At 36.9% G+C, this 27,325-nt stretch overlaps 1 protein-coding gene and 1 long non-coding RNA gene across 2 annotated transcripts in view; one reads left to right on the top strand and one right to left on the bottom strand.

Moving 5' to 3' along the window:
• MYO16 (myosin XVI) overlaps nt 1–27,325 on the bottom strand; it is a 293,290-nt gene that overhangs the window by 26,993 nt on the left and 238,972 nt on the right. The window contains exons 29-32 of the mRNA XM_085052748.1: nt 22,801–22,897; nt 17,143–17,389; nt 14,989–15,296; nt 11,803–13,005 (exon numbers count right to left, since the gene is read on the bottom strand). Coding sequence (XP_084908874.1) covers nt 11,803–13,005; nt 14,989–15,296; nt 17,143–17,389; nt 22,801–22,897 — 1,855 coding nt within the window. The remainder of the gene's footprint in view (nt 1–11,802; nt 13,006–14,988; nt 15,297–17,142; nt 17,390–22,800; nt 22,898–27,325) is intronic.
• The window catches only part of LOC146444325 (uncharacterized), a 41,474-nt gene that overhangs the window by 5,404 nt on the left and 8,745 nt on the right, over nt 1–27,325 (top strand). The window lies entirely within an intron of this gene.

The raw sequence follows: 27,325 nt of genomic DNA, 5'->3' as shown, positions 1-27,325 counted from the left end.
GATCACAACTGTTCTCTGGCCCTGAGGCAAATGGTAACAGACCCAGATCAGTACTACTACACTTTCCTTGCCCTCCACAGCAGAGAGGTTGCATCCAAATCATCTACTGGGAATAGTCCCTGGGCTCTGTCTTTTCCTGAGCCATGCCCAGGAAGGGCATGTCTGGAAGGGAGCCAGCCGGCCAGGTCCCAAATGATGCTGGAGACTACCCTGCACTTCGACTGTGCAAAGGAGTGAGCTGACATTCCAAGGACATTCCCTGGCACTGGCTCATTTAGTAAAACAGATACAGCCCTTCACTTTGACTGGTCACCACAATCAGAAATCAGTGGTCAATATTAATCTATCTAAGGAAAACAAAAAGGAAAAATATGGATGAAAATCTGCCTCAAATCATATGGGGCTAGTGGACCACTGAACTGTTGCATAGTTTCTGCTGAAGCCACATTTAAAGGTTTCATCCTGACTGTACAGGGAGAGCAGGCACGCCCTAATGCTGCTCTGGTATAAATGGAAATAATACACTCCTCTCAGCCTGATTTGACATGCCCATTCTTTCAAGGCACATATTTCTTTTCTTTAATTAAACAGAGAGCTAAGGATGAGTTTCCAACTGAGGAAATTCAGTCTCACAAGCTAGGCAGGACGTATCTCAGTCCTAAACCTGAAACAATCTCAGTATGACATCAAATGTTATTTCTTCATTCACAGAAAACATGGCTGTCTGTAATTAATGATCAATACACAGTTTTAGGTATCAAGATCCACAACTCTACAGTCTGTATCAGCAACTATGAAAACAGGAAGACACATAAATTCTGGCAGATAAATTTATGCAATACAGGAAGAGAAGCCTTTTGTACCTATGCTACCATGGAGTGTAAAAGTTAAATAGGTCAATTTCCTTAAAATCTATGGCTGGTATCCAGCAAAATGTAAATTTCAAATCCAGCAGCTTGCCGTTATACATGTGAGTAAGAGAGAACTGACAGACCCTATTAACCAGCATATGAAAGACAAGGCATTGCAGACAGAAAGGATTTCTGGTCTGTGCTCTCAGTCTTTCTTGGGAAAGTCAGGAATACACTGAATCCTAATGGCTGACCCTGGATATTTTTTTACATTTACTGTTGTAAGTGGACACTGTGAAATGAGGGGGAAAAAATAAAATATTGTGACTTCAGAAATTTTGCAGGTATTTTTTCATAAAGGAAAGGGAGAGAAAGTTTAAATAAGAACAGGCTATTATATTTTGGCTTGGATGTTTACCCCTGTGTTTTGTTGTACCTTTTCAATTACACTTGGTGTTTCCTGTTTTGCTCTGACTTACTTGGGATATTCCTTGTCTGTGGCATTTGCTAGCTACCCTCAGCACATGTTGTCTTGGGTGTCCTTTTGCTGGACAAATGCATATTGCTTCAGAGTAGTTCAGTTTACTCATGAAGTCACACCATGACCTGCTGTAACATGACTGTTTACTTTGTCTGCTGAGAGCTGGAGGCAAACAGCTGCATCTTATTTGCTGAAAGAAATGGAGCAGGCTGAAAACTGTCAAGACAGGATTCCCCCAGCCTATTAGCATGTGCTGCCTGTCTCACCCTTTCAGCTGTGCTGCTGCCTGCCGCTTCCATCAGAGGCAATAATTATTCATTGATTTATTTCACCTCACAAAGCCTATCCTTACAGCAGCAAATATCTGGGATTCTCTCCCCACCAGTGATGCTCCTAGGATAGTAGCAATGAATTTGTACAGTCACTTCCAGCATCCTTTCTCTCTGAGCTGTGTAAGTGGAGCTATCAGATGGTGTTACAAGCTACACCAGAAGCCGCACTCTTTGATGGAGCAAGTAAATACAGAAAAAGGTCACTTGTTTGCTCTGGGAAGCTGCATTTGTGGAAGCTTTGTGTGAACAATGAAAAGCAAAGAGAGGAGACACAGGCCATGAAGAATATCAAGTGACAAAACTCACACTGCTAGAGGAAAAGAGCTCCTCTGAAGAATTCTGTGTTAGTGTGATACCAATCAGCCAAATTTCAGAGGATGAGGCTGGTAGTAAGAAGGGGGTGGCTAAAACAGCTGCAGAACTCCTGGGTCTGGTTCAGCCCTTAAGAGCCATCAGCTCAATTATTATTTTGTAAATCACAGCTCTGGAAAGTACACACCTAGAACAAAAGGTTCCTCTGCCTTCTTTTCTGATGGATTTGTGCTGGTAGAAGGACAGTGCTCTTATTTTACATTTATTTCAGTGTCAGGCATTAAAAGCTACAAACCTTTCCTTCTTTCCTAAAAGTACTGTTAGGGACATCCATGGATCAGGTAAACTCTCAGAGTTGGTGGGGGATAGATAATCTAAATGCCATTTTTCCCTGCCTCGGGGACTCTGGATTGTTTTAATTAAGTTTTTTTCCCCAACTTGAGACAAAGAATACTGTTCTGAAATGGACAACACAGCCTTCTCAAACACTAGCAAAGGATGAAGAATATCTGGACAGGCTGACACCTCTCCTGCCTGATAGTATCTGAGCAAGAACTTGGATCCCCTTCATACTGCATCAAGTGAGCTAGACTCCAGCCAGTGTAATGTTTCAGAGACTGGGGATTCCATTCATCCCATCTTCTCTAGGAACTGATCTCTGCAGGCCTTTCTGAGATCCTTAACAAACCACATAGGGCAGGAAGGAGGGGAGCAGGGCTTGAGACAATTTCCTGCCCTAGAAGAAACATTTATTCCCTCCATGTTCTCATGTTCCCCACCTTTTTAAGTGTAATATGGAGAAGAAGTAGTTGATTTTACTCTGTCAATAGTTTTATTTACTATTACATGTGTTAATATGCTGGCCAAAGAGCCTACTTTTTGTATCTGTGTGTTTAAAAATCTGCTGGTGTGATGGAAAAGGAGGAGGCAATTTGCTGAGAACACAGCTTCCCTTCTTTAAACGATTTTCTTCAAGCTTGTGTGGATGCAGCAGTTCTTCTTGAAGGCAGACATTTAAGTCTGTTTATGTTTCTGTGTGGTATCTCAGTAACAGAACAGCCATTACTGCTGGGCTTTAGCTGCTGTTGAAAGAAACTGTGATGAGACACTGTCTCAACCTTCCTCCCCCTCAAACACAGTTTCAAATATTGTAAAAACAAACAAACAAAACCCCAAACAAACAGGGATTTGCTTCTGCCAACAGCGTCACATCAGTTTTATTTACTTTTCCCAGCCTGCTTCTACAGAGATTTTTCAGGATCTCTCTCATACTAGCCCTGGCACTGACTGCAATGCAGAAGTCTTGGCATAAGTGACTGCATTGAGCAGATAAATTGTTTGAGCAGATCCTGAAGGGCACACTCAAAAGAATATTTTTGGTTCACCTGTACTGTAATCCTACCCACCAAATAAGGACAGCTATTCTGGAAAACTTCTCAGAAAACATTCACATTTTGCTTTCCAAGCGAGCTTCTAAGACAAAAATTGAATTTAGGCATCTCTTTAGCTTGTCTTTAAGTTCATTTTGAAAGGACAGAGTGATGGTCAATGACACCTTCAGTAACCTCAAGCAAGAACATATGGCTGTCAGATGCAGTGTGAGAAATATCCATACTGTGCACAAATACAGACAATCAGTGGCTAAAAATTGTCACTAAATGCTACTAGTATGTCAGCATCATACTGCAACCAGCACTTATGGAAAGAGCTAAGAGAAATATGGAAATGTAAAACATCAGGTCTAATTTAATATATTTTTTGTTTTAAAAGTTTCACCACACAAAGGATAAAACTAATTTTCATGCTTTTCATTTTAAAAGAGAATGAAAACTCAAGCCAAAAGAGCACTGAATTTGAAGGCTTCTGTATTTTCCCATTCACTAGTAGTGCCAGGAAGAAGGCAGATGGCCCAAACTGGTACTCCTACCTCAAGTACTCTGCTTCTAAACACTCCACTACTCTGTCACAGCAGAGTGTAGCAGTGTGGACAGAGCATGAGGGTCAGGATACCCTCATGTGTTGATGACCAAGTCTTTTTATCAGTCTCTTTCCAATTGTCTTCTCTTGTTTCTCCACCCAGCCCCACAAAATGCCAGTGCTGGAACTGGAACATAATCCACACGTCCAGGTCTATAGAGTTTCATAGTTTATGATGAGCTGCATGAGTCCTGCCAGTAACTTTGGGTGATCAATGAGGTTGTGGAGTTTGCCCAGCTCTTGGATACCTGAGTCAAAGAGTTCAAAAGAGGCTTGGTTTTTTTATCAGACAGCTTTGGTTATAGCAGAGTCATAGCCCTAAATGCCAACCTGACCAATGTTGAAATGATTGCTCTTGAACTTATCTAGGTCCAAAATAAGTCAACACATTTATTTTTTAACATTTTCAGTAAGAAACATTTTACTATATTTGAGGCAGACCATTTCAGTACTTTACAAATATTTTTGAAAGCCTGGACATGAAACATTATTACTTCTGCACAGAATTTTAGAATGCTTGATTTTCATTTCAGGCCAAAACAAAAATAAGTGTCACAATCTTGACATTTTCTGCAAAATGGAATTATTGTTCTCTACTGAGGTTCTATACAAAAGACAATTTAATACTGAGATGGATGTAAAGAAATTAAAAACATCTGAAGAGATTTCTCACTCAAGCTGAAAATTTAATTAGACTTTCACTAAAATGTGTATCCATATTTCTTTTGTCCCTATGTTCCAAATGCTGGAATTCCTGCAAAATAAAATGACATGACATTTACTGCCAAATACCCATATTCTTCTTCGGTATCAAGAATGTGTGCTACAAATAAATTTCTTTCTTTTAGACACGGCTAATTTCTCACAATTGGTTTAAAATTAAGGATGTAGTGGTCCTTAAGTAAAGTAACTTGTGGTTCTGCATCATGAATAGAAATAAAATGCTTACTGCTCAAAGAAGCCCATAACACTGTTAGTAAAGGGACAGTGTACAGTTCCTGAACCTTTACTGAATTTGGAACCATGATATCACATCAGATATTGAAGAAAAGACACTGCTATGCAAATAATAATCCTGTAAATGTCTACCTGAATGATCCAAGTCACAATTAAAAGTGGGATATTATTAAAAACTATGGGTTTGAAATGCACTAAGCTGAACCAGTGTGGTATAGTTATGGTATTTAAGTATCAGACAGGTTGAAGGGGCCACAAAGTAAATCCAGCTCAAAGGAAAGGATGCAAAACAGAGTCATTAATTTAAAAGAAAACCTGCAGTTCTCAGAAATGGACCATATAAAAGGAACAGAAAAATCATTGCAATTATTTTTCCTCAGTGTTCCTCCTCTTAAGCAGTGACTAGGTATGGATATGAGAGAGCCTGCACTGGGTCAGTCCAAGGCGCTGCCTACTCCAGGATCCTTTTCCAGTAGCCATAGGTAGTTACACTACAAGGTCAATGGAAATAAAAAATTCAGTGATATTTCCTCTGTTATCCTGGGGCTGCATAGTCTCCTTCAACTTCTACTTCACTGATATAGCTTTTGCAAATGTATGGAGGAGTGCTAAAGATTTTATTTTATTTTCAATACAAGCACTGAAAATGAAAAATTAATATGAATTTTTATGACAATATCCATTATTTTCCACCCAAAAATTAGACTTGATATGTTCTTTTAATATTCTTCAGGTTAAATTGTTCATGGTAATCACACACAAAGCCTCTTTCCCATGTCAGAACAGATAACCAAAGCAAATTCCATATTACATGATTTTAGACTGTAACAGCAAGCAGTGAAATCAACCAGAAACAGAAATGCTTTAGTGAAAAGAAAAAGTCCTAACAGAAACCCAGAACAGTCCTCAGCAGTAAAACATACTAATTTTCAGAGATTCTGAAATGGAAAATTATTCTTGGTACATTGTGTTTATCCTGAAACAACAGGTCTTTTCTGTGATACATTGTCCAGATAATGGCAGACTTATAGATGAGGAGAAGACTAAGGAGAAGATTAAGGTGGTATCTTTCAGGCTGTACAAAAGTCCATAGATATTCTGAAAATAGGAATTGAGTGTACTTCCTCTAAACTCTTTTAAACTTTTCCTGCTGCAATAATGGAAACCACAATTATTTCCTCAGGAAGATCACCCAGCATGGGCCGGATGGCAACTGTATTGCCAGTAGTTCTGTCTGCTCCTATGTAATTTTCTGTATAGGGCATCTATGGCTAGCCAGAAAGGGCATTTTTGTAATGACTTGTGTTGAACTCTTGCTTGCAGTGCTTTGGCTTCCTCACACTCTTGTGCACCTACTGCTAGAAGTTCAGATTGAGAGTTGCAAATAGTCCATAGTGAATGTGTCAGGTTGCCCCCTATGCTAAATTGGGAAGTGCTATTGACTCCCTTGAAGGCACAGAGGCCCTGCAGAGAGATGGACAATCAACAGTTTTATGAAGTTTAACAAATGGTGTATTCCGCACCTGGGATGGGCAACCCTGGATGCGCACACAGGACTGGGGAATGAGACGCTGGAGAGCAGTGCCATGGAAAGGGACCTGGGGTTCCTGGTCGATGGCAAGTTGAACACAAATCAGCAGTGCCCTGGCAGCCAGGAGGGACAACCCTGTCCTGGGGGCATCAGGCACAGCATTGCCAGCTGGGCAAGGGATAGGCTTGTTTAGATTATGTACCAGGAAACATTTTTTTAGCCAGGGGGTGGCTTGGCACTAGAACAGGCTCCCCTGGGAAGTGGTCACAGCACCAAGCCTTTTTCACTTTGAGTGTTTGGACAACTTTCTCAGGCACATGGTGTGATTCTTTGAGTGTCCTGCACAGGGCCTGGAGTTGGACTTGATGATCTTGATAGGTCCCTTACAACTCTGCATATTTTATCAGAGGTTGATGACTCTCCTGTGTTTAGATATCTGATCTGAAAATTAGCCACAGAAAGTCACCCTCACTCCTTGTTAATTAAGGCAATTATATAAACAGATATTAATCTCTTTCTCAGGAGTGTGGTGAAGCTTAATTGATTAAAGTTTTAATGATTTGAGAATTTTACTTTAAAGATGTAGAGGTTCAATGCCTTGTGCAATCATTTCTCCAGGTAAAAGATAAAAGTTGAAAACACAGCTTTCTGTATTAGTCATGGTTTGTAAGTTGTTAGTTTTTGCCACAAAGAAAGTATATCTATTTCATTGTACAACTAGGAGTGAGATGGAGATATGATTATTTCCTTTATTAAGCTGCTTAAGACGAAAAGCTGAGTAGCTTAGAAGGTGAAGGCCTGGGATTTCATCTCAGAAACACAAGTAGGAATTTAATTTGCAATCTACTGTTGAGACGCTAGCTGCACAATAGCTTGCTCCAATCTGATAAGGCAAAATTATTTACTAGCTATCAAAGGGATACCTGCCTTTTACAGGACAGTACTTTTCATGCATATACATTACATTCTGTTGTTCTCCAAGTTTGAGTCAATCTCAGTAGAGAGTATTTGGCAAGCTTTAGTCCCAAGGTACATGTAAATATCTGCATTATTTGCCAGTTGCAACTATCTTCATGTGACTTTCAATGCTTAAACTAGAGAATGTGGAATAAGATACTGATATTTGAAGCTACCTGCCTTGTAAATATGTCACTTAGGAGGTAAGTCAAGAAGGGATTCACATAGCGAATGGATATCAAGGATACTGGACAAGCAATAACAATAAATTGTTATCAATCTGAAGTTTGCATGCCTTTTCTGTTGTTTCTATGTAAGTTACCAAACTGTTTGGAAAGGAATAGATCACTGGAGAATGGATAGACTTGAATGTACAGATTTACTTGTACCAAAACAGCAACGATATTTCACAAAACTTGGAGCCTATATATTGGTGACGGACATAAAGGAAACATCTTCCTAATTTTACTTCTTCGGCACCCAGATGTGGGGTTGCAAGCTTGTGTATTTTCTTTTGCTCAGACACAGAAGCTAAGTATCTATGTCAATCTTTTCCCAACAAGTAGGAAGGAGAGAAAACATTGTGACCTCATCTTAATAGACTAATGGTAAGAAATTCACCCAGGTTAAGGTAAACTCATAGTTCCTTTGCTTCTTTCCTTTAGAATCCACATGAATACTCACTCTGTCAATCTAGGTATGGGTAATCGGTTAGGATTTATTCTACCTTTTGTTCTGAAGGTGAAATGATTCCCCTTTGCATGGAACAATTTAATATCAACTGTATCAATTAAGAGAAATAGCATCACGACCTAGCAAAATCTGAGTATCATTCCTCCACACAGAGGAACAGAAAATTCTGTCCTTGCTCATAAATATTTAATATTAAATACTTTAAACATGTGATTGTCTCCTCCTTATATAAGGAATGTCTTATATGTTGAATAGTCAAAAATATTTGTATATCCTGATAAAGAGTGCAGTTTTGTCATTAAGGGGATGAATTTGGTTCCATGAGGCTTGTTTTAAATCTCAGGTCCTGTCTAGAAATATTTGAGCAGGGGCTCTGCACATGACAATGTAGTTTCAATTTGTCCTGCAAACTAAAGTTCTCACTTCTAGAAATTAGGGAAAAGAGAATAATTTTGTGTGCGTGTATTATCTTTTATCTGCACTCAAGTTGCATTTTACATGGAGTAAAAAAAAGTCCCTGTGTAACAATACAGCTGCAGTTTCAATGACAACTCTTTTCAACCTTGGAGAATTCACCTTATCTAGGTTCTCACCTGTTACAGTTTTGTTTATTTGAACTATAAGTTCTGCAGAGGAAAAAACTTCTCTCGTTACATGTGAAGTATTCTGCATGAAATTGCATACTACACGATCCTGATCATTGCTTGAACCAGCAGATGCTAGTGTTATATAAACAAAAGAAAGGCCAGGCTCAACCACCAGGTAGAAAAAGTTATTGCCATTTGTTTTTTTTTTTTTTGTTGTTGCCTTTCTGAAAAAAGAATGCTCTCAGTTCAGTTCACAATAACTCTTCAGCTCATCAGAAAACCACAAATGTGTTCTACTGCAATTCTGGATGAGCCTTTCTCACAAAGAGGTCAGGAGCCAAAAGGACATAAGTGTTCTCAGGCCTTGAAATTACTCCTTCAGGCAGGAGGGAGGCATGCTGGGGGATCTGTCTGTATTGCACTTATATTGGCAAGGAGGCTTTCATCTCCAAGGCTGATGATCCCATACAGAAACTCCCTGATTCCCACAGGTAACTCTCCATGACTTCAAAATGTCCCACAATTTTACTTTCTAGTTTTAGTTAAGATTGTTGGCTGGTTATAACTTCTGAAAATATAGGAAACTGCACATTATAGAGTGTTTTTCTAGTCCATGTCTTCAACTTTAATGAAATTCTATTGAATTCTTTTTTTTCACTATATTATCTCTGATAAATAAAATACTAAAATTGACAAAAAGAAAGGGAGGAGTCTTCCAGGAATTTAATATGTATTAAGCAATAGGTGATAAAAATACCAGAAGGTAACACATGACAACTTCTAGTTTTACATAACTTGTAAAGAGTCAGCTCTGATGACTGCCATCTTATTACTTTGCATGAAAGGTTAAATAAATTTTTTTCCTCCTGTTGCCCTAGCAAATAGATGAACACATGAAGTACATGAAAAAAGGCAAATTGTAAAAACACACATATATTCACCTGTATTTCTTAGTTACTTTCAATCCATCCACTTGTCATTGGACTATTCATATTTAACTGCACTTAGTATACAGTAGCTTCCTAGCTCATAAAATATTGATTCAGGTTTTTTATCGTATATCTTTCTTGAACTTTGATCTTTCATACTTAGTGCTGCCTTGATGAAATATTTAGAAGTACATTTTCCATGTGAAAGGTAAATTTAGAGGTTTTTTATGGTATTCTCTGTTAATGCACTAGCTTCAACCCACATGAGACCCAAGCTGAACTCTATCTTGGTCACATTTAGTTGATTGCATTTGCAAAAATCTTCCATCCCAAAGCAACTTTTTTTGTTTAAGGTAAAGGTCTTTTTTTTTTTACTTGGTTGGAGTGGTTTACAACACTTCCTCACCAGGTACATTGAGAAAGCCTTGAGAAGATATATCCAAAGAACTAACTTTGATAGTTACTTCCCAGCAGATAAAAATGTATAACCTGTATAATAAAACAAGACTCCCAACTTAATGAAAAGTCCCCAAAAATTTAACCACAAAACCATCCAAAAAACACAGAAAACTATATATATTTATAGGCAGTGAATATTACTGAGTAACTTTGTCAAAGCAAGCAAAACTACAGCAATAACTCCTTCACCAAGTTCATCAATTCATATACTTAGCATTAGAAAAAATCCCAGACCCTTGAGGCTGAGAACTGATGAAGTCTCAGTTCATAGCTCATTCAACATACAGGATTGAATTCAGTACACAGGAACAAGCAAGGTTCAGCTAAAGCTTTTTCAAGTTCTGGATGACTCAGAAGGGTTCTGTCCACCATAGTTTGTCTGATAGCTGAATGTCTCTTGTCTCCACCTAGACATTAACTTTCACAAAGCCTGTAAAAACTCACTTAATTTTAAGACCTTCATCTCCTTGTTGTATTTGTTTGAAAGCAATTTTGGCTGAAGGCTGCCAAGGTTCTTAGGAATAGCGAGGTAGGGTTGCACACAGACATACATGTATACAGATCAAGAACAAACACCTGCTTCTGTTATAGCAGAGCTGTGTAAATTAGGATATGATTCTAAAATCAATGGAGCAGTATCTATTTAAGAAAATGGACAACCAATAGTAAGAGAATCCATCCCATTCTCTATTAAATTGTTTTGTATTTCAAAAGTACGATGTGGGCTTCTTCTCCAAAAGGACACACAATAAGGCACATCAATAAGCCAGTGAAAGCACATCTACACCAGTGCATGCAGCATGAGCAACAAATGTGAGAAGCTGAAACACAGCGTGCAGCTGGAAAACTATGATATAGTTGAAATCGTGGAAATTGTTAGTTTTGCAGTTGGACTCAATGATCTTAATGTTCTTTTCAAACCTAAGTAATTCTGTGATTCTGTGTTGCCTATTTTAAATGTGCTACACACAGCTCTTGATTAAGACAAGCTGGACAGATAGAAGTGAAAAAGCAGAGAAAGCCTCTCTGCTTTTTTTTTTCACACTCTAAATTTTAAATTCACAAAATATTGTGTTTAGGAGATGCTAGTATGGGGAGAAATTTCTATATAAAGTGTACCGAATATTTTCAATAGAAGTATATTTTTTTTAAAATCAGACAAGTAATGCGAAGACTGGAGTCAGTGTTGAAATTAAGATGCAGAACCAGGATATACTTTAACTTTTTAAATATTGTTCACTGCTTAACTCTCTGTCCAACCTTTATTTAGGGGAGTAATAAAGACTGTATCACCAAATACCAAATTTCACTGAAATTAAATGATGAAACTTTAAAAGACAGTCCTAAAGTACATCTACCAGCCACCTAGCCATATATTTAATTAAAAATATTTTTAGAAGTTGACAGCATAAACTCATTTTTCACACAATTTAACATCTGTGTTTGTTTTACTGAGACAGCTGGAATGTTAAAAGAATGTTGAAATTTGCATCATACAAACATTTTGGAAAGAGAAAAGTTGATATCTCAGATACAACCTGAAGACGTATACTTTTTATATGCAATGTATACTCTATATGTGTTTCTTATAACTACAACAGAGCTTTCTTTAAAAAAAAATCCAAACCAATCAAGGTTTTAATTCTGTATTTTTGCCCACTCTATTAGTTTCCAATGTAAGGAAGTTTTGATGCAGAAAAAAATACACAATACAGAAGCACAGAGAACTGTCTTACCTTCTGGCTCCCTGATCTTACGTCCTGCTGCAGATTTTCGTAGCACACTCCGTCCTGAGTTGAACAAGCTAGTTAACTCATCAAGGGGACTGGTCAATGACCTTGAGTTTGTAGGGCTGTATGGAAATGAAGATGATGAATTTGAGTTCAATTTCCTGTGATCCGCTCTTGCCACCTTTGGGGAGTAAGGCAGTTTGGAGAATGGAGAAGATGAACATCCAAGCTGAGCAGGATTGGGTCTCTGAGGTACTTTTGATAGATCTGAGTTTGTACCTGTTTTCCCTGCATTAATCAGAAAACTAGCACAAGTGTCTGGAGGAGATGCAAAATGTGTGGAAGCCCGGTAGGAAACAGGAGGTGGTACAGGAGGAGGGGGTGGTGGCAGAGGAGGAGGTGGTGTAGAAGGAGGAGTCACTTTGGCGGAAACATTGTACACAATCAAGCCTGGAGATATTGGTCTTTCATTCTCCCCTTTCTGGCCTTTGGAGTACTGGGGTGATAATGGACTTGTGCCTTCTGACTGCACAGGGTACTTTAGGTTGGTTTCCAAAACAGGAAGCTTTTTGACTTCTAGTGGCGTTAAAGGTGATTCATCGGAAGCAGGTGAACATGTGACGGGGGTTGGAGGGAAAACAAGAAGTGGTGGTCTGTGGGGCAGCAAGTTAGGGAAAGGTGCTGGAATGTCACATGAGTCTCTATAGATCAAAGCTGCTTGACTGTTTCCATCCAATGTTGCATCTTCAATGTTAACATTTTTTTTGCTTTCAAACAACAGCGGAGGAGATCCAGTCACTACTGGAATGATTCCACTACCATTGCTTCCTTCTTCTGGTAGAAAATACTTCATTTCTTCATATACAGACTCTCCTTGTTCTGGACTCTCCGCTTCAGCAGAACTGCTTTTCATTGCATTCCCTACCATTTCAATATAGACAGGCTCGTTTTCCTCCTCTTCTTGTGACATAAAGAGATTCAACACGCCGTGTTGTGGTTCATCAGTAGAAACTGCTCTCTGTACTGTCACAGTGTCATAGACACCTGGTTTAACTACTGTGCTTGTTTTTTTTACATCCCCAGGCTTTTGTCCAGGTATTTCTTCATAAGAGCCACTAAGTTTTGTATTGGGACTTCGTTTTGGTTTTCTGGGAGGTATTTTTTTCATGGTACTGTAGTCGTCACTGTGTGGCCTTGGACGGGTCAGTACTAGGAAAGTGAAAAAGGTCTGTGTTATTAACAAGTTAAAGTCAGTTTTTTCTTAAACTGGTCCAATACTTTAAGCCCTCAAATGTTACGCATTTAGTTTTACAATGAGCAGCAGTCACAAAAACAGGAATCCAAGCAAAAGCATAAATACTTCTAGGAATAAAATGCAGAATTTTCGGCTACCAAACCACAGGCCATTGCTACCTGGGCAAATTAATCTGCTTTAATAACCTCTACTACCGCTAAAAGATGAGGAACTCACACCTGAGGAGGTATATTTTGAATCCAAACGTGCACTGCAAGATCTGTAACACATGGAAATATGTGTTTGTTTCTCCTTTTGTTCCAAGGGAGAGGGACATGCTTTTAACTAGGAGTCTCAGCACAGTGCTACTTTGACACATACGTGACTGCCAGTAACTGAAATAACCCTCTTTTATGTAATATCTATAAAACTCTAATTATAGGATGATATTATGCCCCTCTCTTCTTCTTTTGTACTGCAGGTGTGGAAATAATTTATAACTTTAGGGAATCCCATCGCCTAAGGGCAAATCCCCAGCTGAGTATACATTTAACTAAACTAGATGTCTCTTCATAGCCTCAAGGCATGTATGGAGTGAAGAGACTAGACACCTAGATGATTGGTCTTTTAAGATCGAAATTAGATGGTATAAATCAGAGCTGGTTTTGGACAAAGACTCGGGACACTGATATAATTCTTGGAAAATGAGTATACGGTAGAGGAACTTGTCCTATTGTTTCATACATATAAGAACTCCAAAATTGTTTTGTGAGTAATTGTAAGCATTATTTTTAAGACTACAGATACATATATAAATTTTTGTTCTTTCAAAACACCTCTGCAAGAACTTTTTGGTTAAATCAATAATCTCTTACTGATTTGGGCACAGAAAGATGAAACCACTGCAGACCTCCTTAAACCATACTAGTGTAAAAATATGTTGAACATATTTTAAAAATCTCCTTAGAGATATTAAAACATATTAAAATTAAAACATATTAAAACATATTAAAAATATGTTGAGCATATTTTTAAGATCATATTTCAAGATCTCCTTACATAGATCTTGAATGAGCAAGGAAGAGATTAAGAAAAATGGACTCTCATCTCTGGAAATGGACATGAAACCACTAATTATTATTTTGAGAGAATAATAGAACACTATTATTTTCAAAGATGGAGATGCAAGGATTTCTAACCATTGTATGCAGGACTAGGGAAGGGTAAATACAGAGCTTTAAACCCAACCTGAAGGATCTTTCTTGATAAACCTAGAGGATCCTTTACACAAAGTATGACAAGTCAGGCTTATCAAGGAAAGCAGAATGCATTCCTTCCCTTCATTTTCTACCTGTTCACTTCAAGGGTAAAGGAGAATAGAACAAGTGCTTTAAGCCCTCAAACCGTGCTATGTGCACTGTAATGCACTGAGAAACTTAAGGACTTTTGCAGCACTTTCCTTCTATACAAAGTAAAAATCACTGTAACCAAATTATGGCAAAAAACCCCCAAGCAAACAAACAAACAAACAAACACTGAGTGCCTAAGTTAATCATTTGAGCATAAAGAAAAAGCATGAGAAAGTTTAATGTTTAAGTCAGTGAAATTCAAGATTTGAGCATTCTGTTTTAGTGATAGAACTATTATTCTAACAGTTTAAAAGGTGAAATAAAATCATCACTGGGGTAGAATAGCTCATGTTGACAGATTATTTCTTTCTAGAGGGAGTTCTACATAGGTGCTGGCTGTTGACAAACTAGGTAGTTAGAACACATGAGTACTATTTGCTGATTTGGGAACAAATGACAAATTGGCTGATTTTATTTACTGCCACTGAAATATTTCAAGGAAGCAGGACCTCTCAAAGGCATTTGACCATGTTTAAAAGGATCAAAGTGAAAAGAGTAAATCAATAACTCAGAATAGCATTTGTGACTGTCTCTGCCTTTATGCCTAACCTTCATTAGCGGTTTCCTTAGAAGCTGCCGACAAGCAGGCACTAACAGCCTCGTACGAGGCACTCAGTCGTGTGTTGGGGTCCCTCTTTGGTTTGGGAGGAGGCTGTTTCCTTGGTGATGGCAGGCTATTGCTATCATCCATGCTGAAAACAGAGTGCAGGGAGGGGGATCTGATGGATGACCCAGCCGCAGAATGTACCAAGCCGTCCACTGCCATGGGGACAGGGACTGAGCTGGAGTGAAAGTGCTTCGACGTTCGACAGGCGGCAAAGCTGTCCTCAGAGACCTTCCCGCCCTTGTCTTCAGCTCTGAAAACACAGAAAAGAGGCCCAGATGCATTATTCAAGCAGTAACAATGAACCTGTTCATGCAAACGTAACAACAGCTTTTTGGTAAACAATCTCACAACTCCCCTGCTGTGTGGAGGGGATGTGTGTAGTAATCTTCTGACAAACAAATCCAGATCAAGCTGCTAGCTTTCTTCCATTTCCTGTTTCATGATAAATCAGGACACCGGCCCTTTTTCACACAAATGCAGCCTTGCTTAAGCAGTCTCATATTGTTGATCAGACATTCACTGAATGAATTGTTCACACTTTGATTGCTACACATAATCGAAAGCTGGGTTTTCAATCTGAATGATAATTTCTGGGAAATCCATTTTAATAGAAAGTTACTGAGGCAGCAAATGCTGAGCCTTTATCATTATTTTCTAAAAAGACAACTATAAATTCTATTTAGATAATGCAAATCTTTAAAATACTAGATGACCTTTTTAACCAGCTAGATTGGCTGCTTGAGCAATTCCACCCAGATATCTATATATCTTCCAGTTTAAACTTAATTACTAATTTTTAATTTTAATAATAATTTTATTATTATGGTGTTATGTTTAGTTGTTTCAATTACAATTTGGGAACTTCAGATTTTCTACTTTTTCCCTTTTTTTTCCCCTCAATTTGAACACATATTGAGAAACAATCTTCCAGCTGCTTCCAACAAATTAATTTTGAATAAAATTCTAACATTTTATTCCTCCAAAAATCAAAATGCTGAGACCCTTTCCACTTAGAGTAGTAATGTATCAGATAGAAGATGTCTATACTGCCATTTTACAAAAAAATCCCCAAGCATTTGTCATTTTAAATTGTATTTCTGCATGGCAAATCACCAACAGAGCTGAAATTCATGCACAGGATATAGCCAGCTGCCCATGTAGTAAAAGAAATAGCAAAAGATGAAAGCATGGTGCTCAGTGGATAATTTGTTTTCACTGTAATGTTTAATTACAGTCTTTCCTACAAAGACATTTCCTCCAATATGTAATCACTGGGATATTTGGAGCTAATTAAGCAGATGCACTGCCATTTTCACTTTAATAAAAGTCACTGACAAAAGCAATGATAGCAAAGGGAGTTGTTCTGGATGAAAATTAAGTTCCTATGGAAAAATAAACATTTATATGTCCAGCAAGTTATAGACACATTCTTTCTATTGACACATACCGATTAACTGCAAATGCTAATTCTACCCATTCAGCTGTCTGAGAGAGAAGGGATCAGGGACTCAGTCCCTAGAGAATGGCTCTCCAGCATTTACTGGATTTGTAAAATAGGTACTCCTGAAAACTCTGATGTGAGTTAAACAAAAAACATTTGCCCATTTTAAAATGAAAGGGTCCTCCTCACTATCAATCTGCTTGGTTCGGTAAGAAATCAAGATTTCTTAGTCCGAACTTTACTGTATTTTAACATTTTCCTAGTTGTTTTTCATTATCTTGGCAATTTCTCAATGTTGGTATTTTAAGTTAGAGGAATTTGTCTTTTTCTTGTTTGGTCTGATGAACGTTAAACTATAATCTATTTATCATAGAATTAGAAGTATTTCTGTAAAAAATAAATGTCTCAGAGACTTGAATAAGTTCTTCTATGCTCAGTGTCCCCTGAATAGTATATGGGAGTTTCCTTAATTTTCCAGACTTAATTACCTGATATACAGGGAAAAAACATGACCTAATATTGATTAGGAATTAGCATATACTTGAGAATCATCTTGCAATCCCTCAGTCATTTCTATGGTTTTCTAAGAAGAGAAGAAATTCACAAAAACTGAAGAGACTCGTTAATTCTTCACAGCAGGTGTTTCCCATCCTACCTTTTGTGGCCTTCTTCTGGCCTGTTTCGAGCCTCTACCTTTTCCTTGTGGTAAGTAGAATTCATCTCATTGCGGAGCCGGTCATTTTCCCGAGCAATGTCAGAAGCATTTTGAATAACCAAGGCATCATATGCTTTCAATCCCATGTCCTCAGCATTCTGCAAGAAGCTTTTGATTGAGGTGACCTCTTGCTGTTTGATGCTCATCTTCTGCAGCAAGCGCTGGCGAGCTAGAAATCCTCTTATAACTACCATAGCAGAAGGAGAAAATATGGAGCAGTGAAAGACAACTAATAGGGGAATTAACTTAGTATCACTGTGTTTTCTGCTCATGTAAACATGAGCAAGCCAAGTTCAGTCAATATCTTATACTAATTAGGAAAGAAATCTGAATGCACATAAATAACATAGTAAAATGGACCTCTTTCCCTTTTCTACTGCCAATGCTTAAAACAAAGTAGTAACAGTAAATTCATAAATTTGAGCTCTCAGAACTCAAAATGTTTACTTTCACTGAATGTTATTTTTTATTACATTAAAACTGAAACATAGATGCATAATACAGATTATGAAAGCATACATTTCCACTGCAAAGGTCAAAAGATAGTTTGTTTCAAAATAAAAGCCTGGATAAATTAATTGCATTAAATGCGGTAGGAATTAAATGATTGCTGTTGGTCAGATTTAAAAATGCTTTAATTATTTCAATGTACCTAAAACCCCATCAAAATAAAAACCAACACAAGATTTTTTTTCACTTAAAGACCTTTCACTGCTCATTTCCTTTCATCTAAAACAATTAGATTAATTTAATGCAAATTTCTCAAATGTATCTGTCACATCATGTCTGCATTTTTCAGTTAAAAGTTTTCATCTACATTGCATCAGCTTCATGTATCTATTAGACTTGTTCTTCACACTCTTTGTCAGCTTTATGCTGGGAAAAGATTTTAGTCCATCTCATATAATAGCTTTCTCTATCACTTTTGTATGTATGTACATTCATTACAACAAACCCTACCCAAATACCACCTGGTGGCCTGGATTTTAAAGAACACAGTTGATCAGAAACACAAGGCACAGGGACCTCTGTGGCCATGATAAATTGTCCATAATTTTAATCCCTGTGCCTGCAACAGGTGATTTTACTAGACTCTGAACCTGTTTGGGCTTGGAAGGAAGAAATATGCTAACAGAAAATATTGAAGTTCCACAAGATCATGTTTCCTTTCAGATCTAGAACCACTGCTGTGTATCTCACAGGGAAGAACCTGTGTTAGAATGATTTGCCTGTTGCCTGACATACTGATGGTTTTTAGTACATCACTTTACATGTACCAAAACCAGGTCAAACTCCATCATTGCTTATTATGGTTACTCTCATTCTGGTCAATTGAAAGTTTTTCATATGTGAAGTCAGCAGACAATAGCCTTCGTAAGATGTGTGTTTGAGTTTGCTGTTTAACCAAAAATGTTAAGATTTCAAGATTAAAAAGTTAAAATGCATCAGGTATTTAGAACAACATAATTAAGTTTCAGATTTAGGATCACTGCAGAACAACATTAAATGATGAAGAGTCAAGCTGAAATAATCTAAAGGAAAAATGTCAACAGAGAAAGATACAATTAGTCTCCTAGGAATTTAAAATGTTAGTGAATAAAATAAGCATAGGGTAATGTAAGGCACTTTCTATCACCTTGTAGTGCCTTGTTTAGATACTAAAAATAAGATTCCTTTTTTAGAGATGATCAGTGCCCAGCTGACAAGATATAAGAAAGACTAATATTAACATATCAATGCTGTTTCTATCCAAAATTCACTGGGTTTGAAAATTTTCAAGTTGAGGTACTTTGACATAATTTCTAACAATAATTTATGATACTCAGCTTTGAGGATTTATACTTTTATAATCACAACCAATCAATGCCTTTAGTTACATTCCATAAAATCTGACTTCTTTAAACCCTGAAACATTATTGCACTTACCCAATTTACTTGAAAAAGAAATTAATATTAAAGTTATTGAAGACAATTTTATGAGAGTATTTGCAGAAGATACTGATTTGCAATGGATAGATGTTACTGAGTCTGAATCCAAGGGTTATAGTTGCAAAAAGAATGAATACATGCACAGAATATTATCAGAGTTCACCGCTCACAAATATGAAAATTTCAAAAGACCTTAATAATTAAAAAAATGGTTTTTTTTTCTAAAATATTCTCTTTAAACCTATCTTCTGCAGAGCAGAAATAATTAAGCACCAAATCTTGGGTGACTTTAGAAAAAAAACTCCTGTATATTAAAGTAACATTTTTGCGAGAGTCTGTGTGTGCGTTTTTAACTTGACTAAAAAAAGATTAGTTACACCACCTAGGCTGGTTAAAACAAAGAAATTCACAGATCAGTCCTCTGATAGGATTGTTAGCAGGCATGAATGAGCAGCTTAGAGCAGCCTGCTAGAATGGTCCAGTAAAATGAGATCCAGCAGAAGTAGTTGTAAGATTTAGAGACTGTACAGCTACTCTGGATTATGCACATTCATCAAAATTAAGGAGAAACATTCAACAAAGTTTTACTGGGAAGGGTTGGCAGACAGACATCCCTCCTTTGCACACACTTTCATGATTTGAGTAGTTTAGGTTTTTCGTGAAATGATAGACATTTCTCCACACTTCCTTCTCTATGAGAACATTTGAAAGATTTTGGGTTTGGTTCAACACAGAACAATTTTACAACCTAAAAAACTGCTGTGAAATGAAATTGTCAGCTCCTAGACCTTTACTGCTCAGTTTTGTCTACTACTGTGTGGATACTGGGTACAATGATTGCCTTCTGAATTTGCTCCTCATTTATGTAGATCTAAAATAATTCTCACTTATGCAAATTAAAATAATTGAGGTTAGCACCCACAGGGCAGAAAAAGATCTATTTCTTTAGAGTTCATCTAAGGATAAGGATTAGAATAATCAGAATTTCAGTAGACCATGGATCCGGGTTATGTGACAAATGTATTAACTATTGTGTATACAATGTATTCAAGTTAATTCCTCATCTACATGAACTGTGATGGAAGAACTTCAGCAGGATTGCCCTTTCTACAGGTACAAACAATTTTTACAGTGATTCCAGTCAAAAAATACCATATGTAGTCCTCATACCTGTGGAAAAAAAAATGACCAAGTCTCTAAACTCACAGATCCATTTTAAAGTAAAAGTGTTTCTACACATGCTTTCACTTTAGTTTGACCCCCTTCTTTGCTTGTGTAAGATAAATTTCAGGATATGAGAAAGGACTTATCTGGTTTGCTTTGTTTTGATTTTTTCCTCCCAAATTTAGTGGAAGGGATTGTTAGTTAGATTGAAGTAAAAAGAGTTGATAGTCATTTTGGGCAAGACCTATTTCCCCTTAAGTTAAGCCCTTATTTTAGTATATTATGCTACATTTGAAGCCTGATACAGAAATTGGAATCATAGAATCAGAATACCCTGAGTTAGAAGGGACCCACAAGTATCATCAAAGTCCAACTCCTAGCCCTGAAAGGACATCCAATAGTCACACTCTGTGCCTGAGAGCATTGTCCAAACACTTCTTGACTTCTGTCACCCTTGGTACTATGACACCAGGGAGCCTGTTCCAGTGCCCAACTACCCTCAAAGTTTTGTGATGACCCCTTGGGTCCTGTTACTGTCACCAGTGAGAGGAGATCAGTGTCTGCCCCTCTCCTTCCCTTCACGAGACGGTTGTAGGCTGGTGTGAGGTCTTCCTTCAGTCTCCTCCAGACTGAACAGACCAAGTGACTTCAGTCACTTCTTGTACAGCTTCCCCTCAAGGCTCTTCACCATCTTCATAGCCCCTCCTTCCGATATTTTCTAATAGCTTTATTTCTTTCTTATATTGCAATTATTGTGAATATTTGGCTATTATTCAATATCATTCAATAATATTGAATAATATTATTCAATATATTATTCAATAATGGTATTCAATAATATTGAATATCAGGAGAGATCTAGATTCCAAAGTCCTCTGGATGTAAAGGGTGAGGGGATAAAAGTGTGGATGTGCATCAGGACATTACACCATTACTCACTAAGCATCACTGGGGCAGAATAAAGTATATGAATCCCAATTTTAGGATTACCTAAGAACAATCCACTGGTATCCTATTCTATTCCAAATCTGCCAGAGCTCTTTGGCATGCTAATTCTACAAGTTTACAATTGCACCTGTTTGCAAAAGGCAACTTCTTTCATGAGCTAATGCCATGAGACTGATCTCTAACTACTGCTTACTCATCCAAACTCCTGATTTTCTCAGGTTTCCCAGATCATAAAAAGCATGCAGATGAGCCATAGGTGAAAACACACACTTTTGGTGAAAATGACTTTTCAAGTTACCCTAATTAAGAAGGCTAGAAGCAAAACCAAGAAAAATATTTTGTAAGGAGCCAATAAGACCTACTATCTTCATTCTTCAAGCAACGTTTGGAGATCTGTTCTGTTCTGCAAAATATGGATATATCTGAGGATGTTTTAAATTTTGGTGTTGGGTTATATTGACTCATTCTGTGTGCAAATTGGATTCTGAAAGGTAAATATTTCCTTTCTTTGATAAGTCAGCATAAGAAGGGAAAGAGGATAAACTGTTATTGTTTTTCAAAATGCATAAAAACAATTGGGTAATTTGCATTTAAAAAATCAAGCTCAAGTTATAAACTCAGCTGAACTGTGGTGTCTGTTACCTGTCATTTTCCACATTCATTTCTGAACTGTTACTATTTGGATTTCACTTGCTTCAGGTTTTCTCTTGGTTTCTTTTCTTTTTCACTACATGCTTACAGTGAGGAATAGATAATTAAAATGAAAGGGGTTTATATTTATTAAGTCTGCAATATTATGTGTTTGACAAAAAAACCATCACAAGATAAGACATTGTCTTTTTAACTTCCTTTAAATAGGTGAAAATGGGAATAGTTGCAGACATCAACCAACTAGATAAATAATGAATGGTGTGAAAGCAGCTTCTTCAAACAAAGCAATATTCATATTTTCAGCAGTTATTTCCGATTTTGATAGGAAATGGAGCATAAGTAAGAAGAAATCAGGAGGCAGTGAATAGTACCTCCTTTTAAAATTGTGCCAAAAAATGTCAGTGTGACCTTAGTAAAAATGCGGGCATAAAAGGGAGAAAAATGCCTCAACTTAAAAAAGTAGTGGTCAAATACGAAAGCTGTAAGAAAAGGGTAAAAATGAGGACTACTAAACATACTAAATTATCAGCTTTGTATTTACTGTTGATATATTTGAAAATATTCCAATTTTTTCATCACTGTTACAATACTTGGTTTGCAAAAAGAAATTAAAGGTGACATTAATGAAAAGGTCACTTGAAAAATTACTGAACATACTAAAAAAATAAAATATTCAAGATCCTCTAAGTTTTAATTACATTCAATAGTTTGTCATAACATTATGTTTGACATACAGAAAATGCAGGAATCACCAATATCAATATCATCTCCAAAAATCTGTATATATCTGTAGGAAAATGTATAAAATACAGCAACTATTCAAGGTGGAGAAAACCTCTTTGTTATACAGTATTCTTCTCAGTGTACAAAGCACCAGCTTAAGAATACTTGTTCTGTAATTGTTACCTTTTTGGCAGGTTATAATTTTCTTCTGAAGCTGAAGGCACAAATCATTGAGATGGTCAGCTTGCCAGTACTTAAGAAACACTTTTCGGACTCCTATCTAGAATACAAACAGCAGAAAAATCATCAACAAAAAAGGCCAAAACAATGACAGGTAAATAGTGATAGCATGTTAACAATCCAGCAAAGGGTAGAAATAAGATCTGCAATTTAGGAACAGTACAATGCCAATTCTTGGACAGAAATGCAGTTATCACTTGGTTGAATAAAAGATGTATTTGTAAAGGATGAACAAGCTGTCAGACAGGTAGTTCCACTTCAGTTCCAAAAACATCCAGAACAAATAGTGCAATCTTCAAGTTAAATAGAAGTTGGGGAAAAAAGCAGTCTGAATCTAATTACTCTAACGTGTTAGACAACATAATAGAAAATAATGTTTAGCTCATATATAGCAGAGGGCTGTGTGCATAGAAAAAGGTGACAAGACAAACCCATGTGGAACAGAAAATGGTGAGATATATGCCATCTGTACAACAGGAAGAAAACTGAAGTTGGAGGATTGGAGAAACTCACTGTCATTACTGACAATGATTCCTAATATGCAGTAAAATTATGAACGCTAGTTCCCAGCCTTGCTTTCTGAAGCTGTGCTGTGGGTCTCCTTTCAGAATCAAAGCTACACAGTCAGAGACAGAGGGACTCATTTGTGAAAAATAATCTCCTAAGTATTGATTCTGGTGTTGTGTAGTAGCTTGGTTTAATTGATCTGGTTCTTGAAATAACAATCATTAGATGCTCTTACTGCTTTAGAGACAAATTTAGCTAGTTAGACCAAAAGAAAACACCTTTTTTTTGATAACTTCTGAACAAGCTCAAACAGTCCTTTAAAATTCTTTTCTGTATTTTCTTCAAAAGCATTCCTTTCTAATAGACCTAAAAAACCACATACAACCTAGCAACTCTAAACCCCACATACAACCTAGCAACTCTAAAACCAGCAAATAAGTGGGGGGGAGGTGGGGGGGGGGAAACATACAATAAAACAAATTCTTCTCTCAGGGATTTTGTAGAAGTAACTTTCCTCCACTTCATAGAAATAAAAGGAACAGTGTCAGAGAACTGTGCTACCCAATGAAGATTCAAGCTTCTGCCTAACTAATAATTTTTTTATGGCTAATAAACATGCAGATTAATTAATACAAGTCTGGCTGAAGTGGCAGAAATTCATTCCAACTCTTGTTTGTCTTCAGCTTACAAGCTCATTCTCTTTTCATTGAAACATCCTGTTCCACTGATGTTTTTTAGTTTAGATGTGGGAGACAGGTATCGGGAGGGTTCTTTGCACACCCTTCTAAATAATTGTTTTTAATCTAAACACTCTCAGATGTACTGCCTGGTAGCGTTGGAGAACAGAAAGCCAGAACATGTATTTCGTGGCTGAACTCCATTAAGTAAATTTAGAAATGATTGTGGCAAACTTCTGTCTCTTGGCTTCCTTTCTCTCTACTCTAGAGAGCAACTATTTTGAATCAAATATTTAAAAAAGTCTATGGACTTTTTCAAATCCTGAAGTTTGAGCTAACAATGATGGTGCAATTGTTAGTCTTTTAGTTAAAATCAGATGAACTCAAATTGAGAAACTGGAATGCTTTCTAATTTTTTTCTGTTAGTATCTCTTTTCCTAATAAAATAGTCCCTTTTGAATTCTAGCAAAGTGTGTGGAAGTAAGGTGATAAAAAAGACGTTTTACTTGTCTTGCCATTGAAGAAACTCAGAAACAGGGAATAGGCTTTCTTTGCATGGTGGCTAATCTGAGGGAATCTCACTGAGCTCCAGATGTGCACTCGCATGCTGCTCTTAGGGACATACTCTCCTCATTTTCTTGACTGATGACTTCCAACACAAGTTTTCACTTTTCTTCCTAAACTTTCAAAATTCCCTATTTGCCTGATTATCTTAACACTCTGACTTCCCTCATCATCTGTTCTGGAATCTACACCTTCTCCTTCCAGAGGGATTGCTAAATTTCCTGAGGAATCTTTACCTTTGTCCCCTTATTTAATTAAAAACCCTTAAGAAACAGAGGTCAACCGCTTTCTTCTTTGGTTTAAATTTGCTTCTATTTTGGTCACGTAATCTTGTATCATGAATAAACAAACTCTTCATGTTTCCCTAGCAAACCATGTCAATTTTCTCCTGTCTTCCTGAGAAATATTCTACTTTTGTACCTTCAACTTTTTTCCAGGATAACAAGACTCTACCTTTACTCTTCCCATCACATTTACTCTGTCACTAAACCTTGCAAATTATGTAATATCTGCCAATTGAACAGTTTTTGTCAAACCACATACTGAACCATACTGAACTTGCCTTATTACTAATTTTGATTACTAACATCTTCATCTTCTGGCTTACATCACCTTAAATACAGAATTTTTCCATAAAAAATAATTGAATTATTATTCCTATGGTTAACTGTAATTAAATTATCATGTGGCTATTGTAATTACCATTTCATCTGAGCAACTCTCAGACAAAGCCTGAACACAAACACTTAATAAAATTATATTCCTCAACTCTGATTACATTTTCTCTTTATACTCCACCTTTCCTTTCCACAAACTGTCTACATCACACTGGAGTCTTGTTTTTCCCCCTTCTCAGGCTTGTGCCAAATCACCCAATTTTTCTCCATTTCTGCCCTTTATCCTTTATTGCTCAGAGTCCTGGCTTCTCCCCTTTCTACACCAATATGGTGATACTTCGACAGTAGAAAAGGGGATGAAAAAGATGAAAGATGAAAAGGGTGTGATTTTCAAACCTTAAAAAAGCCCTTATTACTAGCAGTGCCCATGGAAAAATTAAAAATCCTATTCTCAATCAGTCTCATTATTGACACACTGGTCGGTAACATTTAGCTATATTTCAAATGTGTGACTTAACTGAACACTGAGCTGCAATTTATTGTGCAGTGTGCAGTCACAAAATCACAGTCAAGACAATTGCTGAAGCTTGTGTTGGTTTAGCTACAAGTGCCTAGCATTGCAGGGTCACAAAGTTATCTCAGGGACATGCAAAGCCTTATTGCTCTCTTCTCTCATCCCACACCCTGGGAACAATACAAATAGAGTTACTGTGGCATCACTTATGCCAGGAACTTCATTAGTAGGAGCCTGCTACAATTTTTAAGTGAATGAGGAAATGCAAAATGTCAATACAAATCCATTTTAACATTCAGATAAAAGCTATTTATAGATTTTTACATCATATGCCAGGTCTACAGAGAGCAGAGCTCTAGACAGAAGCACGTATAGCAGAAACTGCTATTACACATTTGATTATGTTAGAACAGATAGAAATCTCTGTTGCTTAGTCTTTGAACTAAATCTGAGACCTTCTAAGGCTGACCAAGAAAACAAGCTAGTCTCACTACCCTCTATACAGTTCTGGTGTTCAGTGAAAGCAATAATGATGAAAAATGTTGGAATTTCACATGTCACATATCAAAACAGTTTTTGAGGCTGCCACCTGTCTTCATTCTGGTTTCTAATCACAAAATGTTTCCTGCTTGACTAGGGGAAAAAAGGTTCAAATGTTCTTCCACTAAAACACTGACTTTTCAATATTTTTTCTGGACTACAAAGTGCTCTCATCTCAGTCTGAAATTTTAATGTCATTCAGACTCCTGTAAAAGTAAACCATCTGTGAATTACAGTCATAGTTATTTTAATAAGGAAAGCATTAGGTTTTAAAATGTTAATTTTCAAAATGACACATTTTTTAAAAATTAAGTAAAATTGTCATTGATGACTACCAAAGCTTCAATTGCTGCTACAGGCCTCCTTTTTATTTTTTTTTTTCTCCTGGAAGGAAGGAGAAAGAATGGGAGGGAACTGTTCTTTCTCTTTCTTTTTTTTTTTTTAATTTTACCAAAAAGGTGTAGGATGTAGAAGTATAGACATTCAAAACTATGGAATGGATGCTGAGATGGTGTGTAGGTGGCATGGAGGCAGTATTAGCTCATACTTAATAGGTGTCAAGGGAATCTGTAAAGCTGTTCTTTAGTTTAAAAAAGGCAATTTGTGGGAGTGCTATGTGTTTCTGGCAGTACTTTCAAAATAGCTACCTACAAAAGACAGAGAACTATAGTCTAATGATATTTTACACAATGACACACATTTTCACAGAGCATTAATGAAATTTAGAAAAAAGCCTTAATACTATTGTAAAATGTGTTCTTGCAGTGTACATGTCTACAAAAATATTATAATGACAAATAGATTTACACGGCAGTAATTTTTATGGACTGAAATTTTATTTTTAAAGGTTTACTCTCTCTGTTTTGCTTCATACATTTCAGAAGTCCTTCTTTGTCTCTGCAAACTAGTGACATTGCACTGTGGTACCTACTGAATAAACCCACATTTTAGCTTAGTTTATATATGGCCTTAATATAAAGTATGTGAGTAGTCTGATATTCAAGCAAGTGACATCAAGCATTTATGTAAGTTCTTGTCAGGAGCTCAAC

This window comes from Lichenostomus cassidix, chromosome 1 (genome assembly GCF_008360975.1).
Source record: "Lichenostomus cassidix isolate B80296 chromosome 1, HeHo_3.0, whole genome shotgun sequence".
NCBI classification, from domain to species: Eukaryota; Metazoa; Chordata; class Aves; order Passeriformes; family Meliphagidae; genus Lichenostomus; species Lichenostomus cassidix.
The sequence above is the reverse complement of the archived record's forward strand: the minus strand, read 5'-3'. Positions and strand labels throughout refer to the sequence as shown.